The sequence below is a fragment of the Cuculus canorus genome, chromosome 3, assembly GCF_017976375.1.
Source record: "Cuculus canorus isolate bCucCan1 chromosome 3, bCucCan1.pri, whole genome shotgun sequence".
Classification (NCBI taxonomy): Eukaryota; Metazoa; Chordata; class Aves; order Cuculiformes; family Cuculidae; genus Cuculus; species Cuculus canorus.
In genome coordinates this window covers 86,692,393-86,705,083 of record NC_071403.1, presented here as the reverse complement: position 1 = coordinate 86,705,083, position 12,691 = coordinate 86,692,393, and the positions used below count along the sequence as shown (strand labels likewise).

Genomic DNA, 12,691 nt, shown 5'->3' with positions numbered 1-12,691 from the left:
AGCTTTGGCAAAGGACCATTTCAAAGTCAACTCCACAAAGCAAAGTTAGCCCTAAAGCATCAGTGAGTACGAAAAGAGCAAGGCTAGAACAGATGTCTGTAGTGAGTTTGGAAGGAAAACTAAACAGAAACTGTTTTACACAACTGGCCTGTGACCTGAACATTCATGTTTCAAAAATACACATTTTTCTTTCTGGACACGGCAAGGACTAGGCATCAGATTTATTTTGCTGAATGGTTTCTTGCTAACGTTGACAGGTACCAAAAAGCCTTTTCACAGCCAGAACTTCATGCTTTTTACATCATTTCATCTCAGCAAAACAGCACTGACTTCCTTGAATTCGTTAGAAAGCACCAGGAGAAATAAGACTTAACAAGTAAAGTCAAGCTTACCTTTGCTGCTTGAGGGGTACAGGCAATATGCACAGTGCTAGGTTTCACCCCATTTGCCTTGGGCCTTTTAAATAATGCAAATCTACTTTTTCTTCTTCCTCTATCTCCATTTGGGAGAGACCCATTGTACCTATCAAAAAGCACAGAAAAAGAACGAAGTCCATCTCCCTGTATTACATAGCTTCTCATGAGATACAGAGCCACAAGAGTTTTCACTCTAAGCACAGTCTTCTTAATTGGTAAATTATTAACAATTACAGATTTCCAACCAATCATATTCATTTAAATCTGAGAACTGATAAACACGATATTGAAACATACCCACAGAATTACAGCACGTACGTGCTGTAAAGTGTGTAGGGCCAGGCGCGCTACCCAGATTAATCTCGAAGCTACAATGAAAGCCTCAGGTCCCAAACATGGAAACAAGTAATGTTATACACCTATCTGGAGCTTTATCTCTAAATAACATGTTCACACTGTAAATCAAAGTTTCTAAATACTCAAAAACCCTGGGGAAGAGCTAGTATCTTAGAGATTTTTGTTTGAATTAAAAACACATAAGAAGTAGATACGCTGTACTCTAAGACTCCAATTTAATCCATTAGAAAAATCCTCAGACCCTTACTTTGAACAGGCCAGCTGGCAAACTTGCTTTATTAAAATCTTCTGTTTGCAAATGGATATTAAAGCCAGCTACTACGTTCTCATAAAACTCTTTTTACTTTACTTGAACGCCTAGGGAAACTCTCCTTCCACATCATCACATTAGACATCTGTCTCAGTCCAACCTGGAACCAACTGGGAAACTTCACAAACTGGCTGCCTTTGTCATGAAATGCCTACCTGGGAAGAACACAAGAGCTCAAAATCAGCTTGCATCTACTCAAGTGTTTAGAGCCCTACCTCTGTGCTCATGCTGTCACAAAAAATGTGTATTCCACTGCAGCTTTCCAATATATCACATTATATATAATGCCTGGTTGCCACTGAAAAGGTAACTTCCTCCGCTCCCTCATACAAGATTAAGCTGATTAACTTACTAGTCCATTGCATGCTCACTAGTTACATTGCAAAAGAGGGAGTTTTTGGTTGTGGGATAACCTCTTACAACAAACAGCATTTTACTTGCTTTAGGTGCACCCTGACATTCTACCTTCATTCTCACTTCGAAGCAAGAAAAACACTTACCCTAATACAATCAATTCACCATATTTTACTGGTGCTTTTGATGGATGATTTTCTTGATCAGGAGAAAACATGAGCTTAGCTAATGACTTCTTCTCAAATTTCAGGTCTCTGATCAAGATTTGTGGCACACTTTTTTCATTATTTCCTGTAAAAACAAAGATACAATTAAGAGTAAGAGAAAAGACTCAAATTCATCAATTTCACAAACCTACACACCTCTTTGATAAAATGGGTACAATATTTTGTGGTTTTCATGTTTTGCTTTTGCCTGGAATAATTTTAAAAGCATATCTATAAAACCACATCAATTAAGGTTGAATTGCCTGGAAGAACTACCAGATGACAGAAAAGCACAAGTGCATGTAGAAAATACCACTATGGTCTTGATAAAACATCCACAGTTGTTTTTCTTCATGCTAGTTTTTAGTACTAATGGTGTAGAGCTTCATTTAGTAAATTTAGTTCAACTATCAAGAAGCAGAGCCAGATATGCATTAAATTTAAAGGCAAAACAAAGAAACAAACCAATTAGCCAAAGAGGTAGAAGTTTTCACAAAAGTATCAGATTCAGAGCTTTCAAAAAATTTCTGGATTTGCAGATAGAAGGAAGTTGTACGACAATCTGATAAACTCTACCACGCAAGTTTAGGGTGTGCAACGTGATCTCTCCTGTTTAACCAGAGGTAGAAGTGATACTAACAGCTGTCTGAAGGAGATTTCCTGAGGGAATTCCACGTAATTCTTAATGACAACAGTGTCTTGAAGTGCAATTTTTGATTATACTTCTGCTTTGAGGAACAGTTCACATGAGTAGTTTTAACAGCTTCTCATTAGTAACATTTCCAGACACCTCTGATCTACTCAACACATCCCTGACCTTCCCATAGAGAAAACCTACCCAACGGAGTGCTTGTTGATAAAGTATAAAGCGGATGCTAGCCTGTTTGAAGCCTTCCTTAACAGAAACATGAACATTCCCTTGGTTCTTCCACGTCAGTTTCATACCAATTCAAAAAGCTATTAAGCCTTTTTAGTACTGATGGTTAGCATTCTGCCTTCTGTTCAAATACACATTTTGGGCCACATAATATTTCTTGCATCCTGTCATCAACTTTGATCATGACTACAATACTTGATCTCCATTTTCTTCTACCTCAACTAGACTACAGATATTAGCAGAGGAGATGTCATCATGCAGATTTTATCTATCCCCTCTTCTATCCTAACAGCAGAGAAAAGGATGTAGCAGTGCCTGACACACTGCTCAGATTCTTTCAGAGAACTATCCCTTTTACTGACCTGATCTCTACCCTCTCCCATTCCTCTATGCTCCTTCATAGAGAAGTTTAGCCTTCAACACCTCAATCTACCAATTTCTTATTCAGCACAGGTATGTTGATCCTGACCTGCAATCAGCTCAGTGCTATCTGAAAATTCAGTGTGCTCCTTCATGCTTTCTTACATGCCATCCCGCATATTTGGGAGGGCTCCACACAAATACACACAAAGACACCTTGATGTCCTATAGACTTTTGCTGTGATGCCTGTGGAACGCAATCGGGAGGCTAAATTGAAATCTTTCTTTTTCCTTTCTTTTCTCATTTTCTAAGCCAGACTGGGTACTGTAGATTTTACAGTGCTTGGAATAAGAAGTTTACCAAGGACTGTCTTTGTGGTTAGCACATTGTAACACTGTCATAACGGTAACCTGAACCACTGCTAGATGTGCAAGCACATCATAATAAAACTGATCTGCAAAGCATTACTGTGAAGCATCTGCATCCATCTATATGACAGATCAATACATTTTTGTTGCATAGGAAGCAGTGTGCATTTTCACTAGGCCGCTATCCTGGTTTAAGCTTTAGGGTATCCATTATTCAGCTGGTGCAGAAAGGGCCTTACACCGATCCAAAAGTTCCCATCTGTAAAACAGCTTGCTTGTATGTTTTTCAGAAGCACAGCTTGAATGCTTGAACTTGATTTTTTTAAATACATCTCAGAACCTTTATGAGCTGCACACAGCTCTTTCACAACTACTAACACAAGCTAGTTAACTTCAACTCAAGCACATGCAAAATTCAGTGCCTCTAAAACAAAGAATCAGCGCAACATATATGCTACTTCTCACCCAGTGTGATCTGCCTGATGCACTGTACCCAAGGGAAGATTCATTTCGTTCCCAGAAATAACAGATTAATCATATTTTTCCAGTGAGGTCCCAAAGACCAGTCCAAGTGAAACTTGTCTGCAAATAAAACTCAAGCAGTGTCCCACTGGAGAAGAGTATAACAGGCCATGGGTTAATACAGGCTTATGTATCATTTAAAGCTGGATAAAGCAGAAAAGGATCAACTAATTTATATGACAGGCCTTATTTTGGAATATAACCCGACCAGTTTTTATTCTTAGAATACTACAGAAGACTCCTTCAAAGTGTTAGGAAAGGCTGATTAAACATGTTAAAGAGACAACTTGGCCCTGTAGTGCCTGTATACAACTATGTAACAGACTGCCAGAACAAAATATGTGAGTTAGCTTTTTGCCATGACCATTAAACTTGGGCCACAACAACCCCATGAGATGCGAAAGACTTGGGGATGAATGGCTGGAAAGCCATCCCAGCAGAAAAAGACCTGGAGATGCTGGTTGACAGCCAGCCAAATGTGAGCCAGCAGTGTGCCCAGGTGGCCAAGAAGGCCAACAGCATCCTGGCTTACATAAAAAACGGTGTGACCAGCAGAAACAGGGACATGATTGTGCTGCTGGTGAGGCTGTACCTCAAACACCATGTTCAGTTTTGGGCCCCTCACTACAAGAAAAACATTGAGGTGCTGGAGTGTGTCCAAAGAGAAGCAACAAAGCTCATGAAGGGTCTGGAGCACAGGGACTATGGCAGGTGGCTGAAGGAACTGGGGTTGTTTAGTCTGGAGAAAAGGAGGCCGAGGGGAGACCTTACTGCCCTGAAAGGAGGTCATGGTGAGGCCGGTATTGGTCTCTTCTGCTGAGTAGCAAGTGATAGGATGAGAGCAAACCAACTCAAGCCCCATCAGGAAAGGTTTAGATGGAAATCTGAAAAATTTTCTTCACTGACACAGTTCTAAAACACAGGGACAGGCTGTCCAAGAAAGTGGCTAAATTGCCACCCCTGGAGGTATTTGAAAGACATATAAATGTGGTGCTTAGGGACATGGTTTAATGGTGGACTTGGCACCATTAAACACACTTGGGTCTATGGTTGGAGCCAATGATCCTAAAGGCCTTTTTCAACCTAAATGATTCAGTGATTTATTTTGCAGTAACATCTCCAGCCACTGGCGGAGCAGGCTTCACTGGAATAGGCTCTGAACAACATAACTCTAAGAACCTTTCAAAGCTGACGAGGAATAAGGCATTAATTACAAGATCCCACCCCATTCAACATTTTTGCAAAATTATACAACCAGTAGAGGCAAAGATCTCTTCTTCTGCCACAGAAAATAGATCAAAAAGCCTGAAACCCCCAACCTGTGCAGAGTCCCGTATATTAGAACAAAAAAGATTGAGTCAAGTAGATTATGCACAAAGAAAACAAGTTTGGAACAGCATTACTTGATTGGGTAATAGGTGAGCACAACTGTTCGCAGTTAGCACAAACACACGACGGGTACTAGCACCTTTTAGTCTCAAAAATAGGAAACTGGAACAGGAAAAACTCACGAACAAGTAAGACATTTTTATTCTTAGCACTGGTTCCTCTGGAGCTGGAAGAAAGCTTATGGAAGGTTAACTTGCCCAATACTGTCATATGCAACTGATATGAGGGACCGAAAGACATGACATCTAAAGTGAGAAAACTATTTTCAATTTGTTTTAGGAATGGAAATCCAGTTTCTTACAAGCTTTCTGGTTCAATATCCCCTTGAGTCACAGAAGGCAAAGATGGATATGGTAGAAAGCAAGCCACAGATTTGTGGTTACAATCAAGTAGAATGAAAAGCCAGACCATTGTACTCTCTCCTGTCATGCTCTAGCACTAGTCTCCGAATCTGGAGGCAGACTGTTCTTTGAGAAGACCGAGCAAACCATGCTTCAGAGTAGATAAAGAGCCTGCCTGCTTTCACAGAACATGCCATTTTCAGTAGGGACTTAAGAATGAGAATGAATTTTGGTTGGTTTTGAACCATCAGCTTCAGCTTGCTAGCCATCCTCAATCCCTCAGCTGCCTTTTCTCATATGGGACTACAAATACAATCAGTCTTTGGTGACTTACACAGAAAGACTTCAGATCTTGTTTCCACTGAGGCACAGCATCTTACCATTAAGTTCACTATTTAGGAGACCGAGTACAGCTTTTGGAATCACAGCAAGCACAGCAGTATCTTAACAGTTAAAATGGGGTAGGGGGAGGGGAGAACACAAATTCAATGAGCCCAAGTAGAGATTCATTAAACACTCGGCTGCGAGCTAAAAATACTAGAATAAAAGTCTCTTTGTAATAAATTACCATCATTTTCTAAACACAGAGCCAGCATTATAGGCTGCTAGCAACTGTAGCTAGTGCCAGACTAGCCTTTTCTAAAATACTGCATAAAACCCACTTTCACAGTATAAAAAGAAGTTCTCTGTCAATGAGTATACTAGAATAAAAATATGCTGATTCAGGTGCAAAAATTGGATTTTTTTTTTTCATTTTTATAGTATACTTTTAATGTTCTATATCTACATACTTGTTTGGATATCTACATATAGGGTTTGGATTTTTTTTTGGCTTACAGAAATAAAGCACAAGACAGCTTGTTAACTGACGATTTTATACAATTTGCTATTTGTACCTTTCCATTTACAACCCTTGCAATTCTCATATCCAGCTCTTCCTTCAGCATTTGTGTTAAATAAAGGGTGCTATGGCCAAAATCTAATAAAGCTTTTCTCACAGGTATGCAGTGACAGGACAAGAGGCAACAAATAAGCTACAACACACACACACAAAAAATCTTGATTAGCTATTAAGGAAAGACAAAATCCAGGGAGGGTGTGGGCTCTCTGTTCTTGGAAATACTCAAACCTCTGCTGCACGTGACCCTGAACAACCTGATCTGAGACTGTCCATTCTCAGTGAGAGCTGGAGGACTGGACCAGACAACCTCCCAACCCAGATAATTCTAGGAGCAGAATTCATTTTAGGAAACACAGCACAATTTTTTCAACCAGCTGAAACATGCACCTTAGGTGCACTTTTGATACTTAATACATAAATTCTGAGTAACTCCATTACCAGTGAAACAAGATTTTTATCCTCATCCACCCAAGATTTGTGTTACTGTTTAGAGCTTTATTTGGATATAAGACCCTGTACCACTCTTCACATCGGGTAGTGCAGTTACCTGCCTAAACACAAGTACGACACAAGTTTGCCAACATCCACTTACACGTGTAAGTTCCTTAATACTCCTATTCATTTGCACTAGGTAATTTTGTGGCTGCAAGATCAAAAACTGAACTCCTCTGAAGGCATGCATAGCATTTCAATACTGTGTATTCTCTTCCATGGTTACCATCTTTTTACCACAGACATCTGCCATTAATGGGCTGGTCATACTGAAAACAAGTCATACGAGAGTCACAGCACAAAAAAAAACCCAACAAGAAGAGGCATGCTGTCTGTAGCACTTTTCAAAGGGGCCTTGAAATACAAGAGCAAACTCACTGCTCTGCATCAAGGGTACAACTAACTTTTTCCAGTCTAAGAAACAGCAGTTTTAGTCAGGCTGACATCCACTGTTGAGCTTCAAGTTCTGTTTCAGCCTCAGAAGCAAGTCTAAGCAGTTGTCAGCAATTTTCAGGAAAGTTAGGAATAGCACTGTGAAGACAAGCACCCTTGTTCAGTGAGCAAGGCAAGCGTTTTAGAACAAGACTTCTATTATAGGCACCTGTATGAAAATCTGTACTTCATGACAGTACTAAAAAAGAGCATTCCTGTTCATATGACTGAAAAGAACCATCTAAGCACAAGGGCCTGATTTCAATCAGCTTCTGCTAACTTCAGTCCTGTCATTCTGAATTGTCATTGATGGAATGAGAATGTGTCTGGGCGTATTAAAACCTGGAAGATTTATGTAACTGCTAACGATCTACTCCAACAGACTGACAAAAATCAATTCTGAAAATATTCCCTTGGAAACAAACAAAAAAAATCCAGCATTTTTTTCAGTTAGGAAAAGTAACAGCTGATCCTCCCCTGAGGAAACCATTATAGCCTCCTACAGGTTATAAATGAGGTAATTCAGATTGCGTGTGGGAAGCTAAAAACATTTGTCTTTTAGCACAAAGTATCTATTTTAAAGCTGTCACTGCAATTTTATCTATAACCTTAATTAGATGAGAAAGTTCTTCACCAGTTAAACTGTTACACGCACATGCGGTTTACACCCCCTTACCACCCATGTCTTCCACGTCAGCTTTCGGATATACCAGTGACGAGGCACACAACCTCACCTGAGGCAAAGCTCCTCCACTGACCGCCCCTGTAGCACGAGGGCCAAATGCTACACATTGCACTTTATAGTTGCTCAGTCAGCTGAGCTACCTGAGAAAGTCATTCACACAGGCTGCTTAAGAAGATCAATTCGCGGCTTTCTACGGAACGTTTGGCTGTACTTGCACTTTGGCAGTTACTACAAACCCATATGTACTGTTAAAAAGCAACAGCTTAAATTTCTTACTCAGATTATAAAACGAAGGTTATTTATATATGATGTAGTGTATGAAGCCATAAAACGATAGAATAGAGGCTAAGACAATGTTACGTGTTGCCATAGAACTATCTATTCATATCTCACCTGAGCACCTTGGAAAGAAACAGGAAAACAAAAGCTTTGTAGAATACTGGTACAATGTGACAAAAGCACAGAGAACTTTGCAGTCAGGTTCCTTTCAAACGATCTTTTTTACTGCCTTCAGACAAATCACACAGTGTTACCCTAAAAATAAGCAGCACCAGCTTTCATCGCAAGTTTCATTACACCTTCCATATATCAAGAGTTTACGCCAAAACCAAAGGCATTTTATTTCTGAAAGAGCTGTTACACAAATAGAGTAAGTTTTTTATGTTTTGATGACTGAGCCCAGAGAGATGTACTGTCTGATACACCTGAACTAGAATACACACTCAAGGACCCCGCGCTTGCAGAAAACCACAATGACTTCTTGTTTTACAAAGCTGAACATTACGGTTTTGCCTTTTCTAAGCTCTCTGACTTCCCGATGAGGCAGTTTATGTATTGAAGTATCAGCTAAATCAGTTTTTGTATTACACTAAAGCCTTGTCACATAGCATACCATATCATCTTGCAAAAATAGGAGTTACAATTATGTTTAAAGCCTTTTTTTTTTTTTTTTCTTTAGACAACATAACTATTTTACAGCTCTGTTAGAAATTCCCCCTGGTATGTTCTGTTAGGTAACAAGGACAGTTTCAAGGCATCTTGCTCTGCACCCTAAAAAATGAGAAGTGACTGACACTTCTTACGAACAGGAAGATTTATTATACCATGCACTTTGAATGTCTCTTCCTATTTAAGGTGGAGGGGCAGCCTGCAGACACAGAACTGCCTGTTCTCACGTTTCCTTTCGACCGCATCACTGAACTATCTTTCAACTTCTCACTGAAAAACACTGCAACCAAGAAGGCTTTTAGAAGAGACTGAAACAGCACAACACTGTAAGGGAAAAGCGATAGCATGCAGAGCACTCACCAATGTCTTTTTGTCCTTCCAGTATTTCTGCACAGTAGAGAAGAAAAAAGCCACCACTCCTTCAATCCTGTTTAAAACCAACCAAAACCCACCAACTCCTTTAAACCCCCAGCAACTGCCAGACTGAGTGCCTCTGCTCTGTGTGCTTTTACTTAAGCCGTGGGTAGCGCCTTCTGACTCAGGAGGGGCTGGCTTTGCCTTGTGTAATCTAGGTAAACACTGCCACACCACACACCATTGGCTGGAATCAGAGCCTGCATCCTGCTCACCACTGCATAAATTCATCCATCTCTGGCCCCAAAAAGGAAAAAAGGAAGTGGAGGGTGCATTGAGAACAATCCCGCAGCCCGATTCCCCGGCATCTCTGTGGATGAGGTTCTTGGAGAAACGCTGATCTATTTCCTTCTCCACTTCTCTTACATAACTGTACCCATGCATGCTATACCTTCTTTTTTTTAATCATCACTTATTAGCCCGGCTAACTTTCTTCACCTCCCACACAAAAAGTGATATCTTAATACAGTGAGAATTAAACCAGCAGAAACTCTTCAGGCATTGCATTGCTTCCCCCCATTTTCACTAATGCTACAGAATGGGACAGATGACACACCCGCAGACACACCTGCGCATATCAGACTCCCATGGCCAACGATGCTATAACAGCTTGTTCCTGTAAGATAAATACTTAGAAAGGCAAATCTGCACGTGACAGACCAGATTCTGAGCTCATTTCTTATTCCACTAACACTGAAATCACTGCATCAAGTCAGTGGATGGGATCACTTAAATGTTTGAACTGTAAAATGGTGATCAAGTTACCACAGCTTCCAAGTTACTACTTCTTAGAGCTGACTGTGCAAATGCCACAAGACTGCTACAAGCATGATACAACGCAGTAGATTAACCTTTACACCAAGTTTTATATCACCGTTGTAGTGGGCCAAGAAGGTATGGATGGTTAACCCTAGCTCAGTAGATGTGTATTCAGTCTGATGTTTAATATCTCCCAAGTTCTATAGGTGAATATTGTTCTGGTTTCTGCTGCTCCTTCCTCAGTTTGCCACCTCAGTTTTGCAAGCACAACTTTACGGACTGGATTCCCTGATCTGTCCACATCTTTTAGAGGCCAATTGTTTTTCAGCTGGATCCATTTCCCAGTTCAGCTCACAGCATGACCATGCAGTTGTACCAGCAGAACTGAAGGTGGGAAGGGCAGGCACATTACTCCGCAGCACCAAAACCTAACTGCTGTTGAGTGAGCTTTTTTTCATAGTACCATAACAGAGTGTAAGTTGCAACTCCACGTGAGTCAGCTTCACGGCTGGCAACAAGGTGAATGCATACATGTTTCCTGTCTTTTTGACCTGTACTCCACAGCCAACCTTTCCCCAAGTAATGCCATATGGCTGTCCTGTTACAGGATCTTGTCACCTACCCGAAAAAGTCAACTGCAGAACACCTTGCCGAAAGATAGTCTGAATAAGAAAACTGTACATAGGCTCAAAGACACACATTTTCCATTCCTGTGATAAATAACTAAGCCCAAAGATACCACTTTGCTCCACAGAAGTGATTGAGCCACTACTGCTGAGCAGCACTTGCACTCCCTTCTTCCCACTCTTCTTCTGGTCACCAAAAAGAAAATGCTACTGAACACTGACCTGAGATGGTACAGTCATTATCACAGCTGTCAGGTTATGAAGCTGATAAAGGTCTTGGGGAAAAGCCAAAACACAACACATAAACCCCAGCTATTAACCCAAATTTTGCTCATCCGTTTATGGGTTCATTCTGTAAATCCACTATACCAAGGAAGGGGACAGGAACCTTCTGAATCAATCTCAATCTCATCAGTAAAGCCAGAGACTCATCAAGACACATCTTGAGATTAAACTCGAGTCTTCCTTCTGGCCAAAAATCAACAGCCTTACTTTACTGGCACATGAACCTGGCTCTTCCACCGGCAAGTAGCAGAACCCAAAAATAGGACATTCACTGTGGTTCAACGGTTGCCCAATCCCACCTCCCTCGTCACTTTTGAGTATTTTATACTTTGTCCTGCCCTATACGAGGTTGGTAGCTTTAACACTTTTTTTAATCAGGGCTAAGGGCTTGGTGGTTTGGTTTTGTTGCTTTCTTTTTCAGCACCATCAGGACTGCACTAGTATCACTTAACACACAGATATAGCAACAAGAGTACAAAAGGTACTCTGTATTCAGGTATTTAACTGCAGTGCTAAGTTACATTGGTATGACCACCTCCAGGTTGCATTACTTTTCTCACAAATCTTAACATTTCCGTTGCACTGTTTCAAAAGTGTTCAGTCTGAAAAGCAGAAATTAGGACTAATATGCCTCTAGAGCTTGTTTTCTCATTTTACAGAGGCCACTGTCAGAGTCCAGGTTAGTAAACCTATGGATTACTTTATGTGGCAGGCTCATAAGAAGCAATAGAGTAAGCAACTGCAGGTGGCTATGCCTTCTACTGCCCAATCCAGCCTGTCATGGAGAACAATTCTTATCTCTACATCCCATCTGCCTTCATATTAGTGACCTACAGCATTCCGAAGCCCAGTCTTCTGCTATCAGGTGAACCGCAACACATAACCCCTTTTCATAGCTAATCATGTCGCATCTCAAAGCCGGGTGGTTTGGGGGTTTATTCTCCCCTAGCCACACTGCAACATGGCTGCCTCTCAACCTCACCCTGCAGAGTTAGAAACACTTTGCTCCCCTGCGCACGTTTATGCATAGACACCCTCTACTCATCTGTTTTTGTGACAACATCATTGTCCCTTTTTTTCCTTTTAAGGAAGGTTTAATGATTTCACTCCACACAAAAACCGTGCTCTGCCTTGAGGACTGGAAGCAAACACCTCAAGCATGCTGTCACTGGGCTAGCTAACTTTCCTTGGAGCAGAGATGCTGCCGACCACGCCAGACTGAAACAATGAAATACAGAACCCAAGATATCACTGCTAATTTCATGAAGTGATGCTTAACTGCAGGGGAGGTTCTTTCCTTGAAGCTGTTAAAGAAATAAAGGGCTGTATCGTCATGTTCTCTTATCTGACTCATGAGCAGATGCTGTACAGTTTGATATAATTACGTGATTTCACATGACATTCAAAATGAGCTTTGGAGAGGAATGCATTTCTAGCTGTATCAGTTAAGACAACAGTCTTGCAGACAAACACAAAGGGCAATCCTATGTCCACAAGCATGCAGACAGCCAAGAAGCTCAAGTGGCAAACTGCATCCTAGACTTCACCTGACCAGTATATTACTGATAAATTTCAAGACAGACATTTTAAACACTTCCGGGTTGATAATTTTTTTTCAACAAAACAGGCAGGGAGTGGACTGAACCCA

General features: G+C 40.8%; 1 protein-coding gene across 5 annotated transcripts in view; it reads right to left on the bottom strand.

Annotated features, from left to right (window-relative positions):
- The window catches only part of PELI1 (pellino E3 ubiquitin protein ligase 1), a 44,701-nt gene that overhangs the window by 7,260 nt on the left and 24,750 nt on the right, over positions 1-12,691 (bottom strand). For 4 of the 5 annotated variants that reach the window (XM_054063191.1, XM_054063190.1, XM_054063188.1 and 1 more), the window contains 2 exons: positions 1,584-1,728; positions 393-522 (listed from right to left, as the gene is read on the bottom strand). In XM_054063191.1, the coding sequence (XP_053919166.1) occupies positions 393-522; positions 1,584-1,654 (201 nt within the window). In that variant the 5' untranslated portion in view covers positions 1,655-1,728. Of the gene's footprint in view, positions 1-392; positions 523-1,583; positions 1,729-9,319; positions 9,471-12,691 lie in introns of those variants that run through there. The other variant, XM_009556521.2, reaches the window with a different exon arrangement.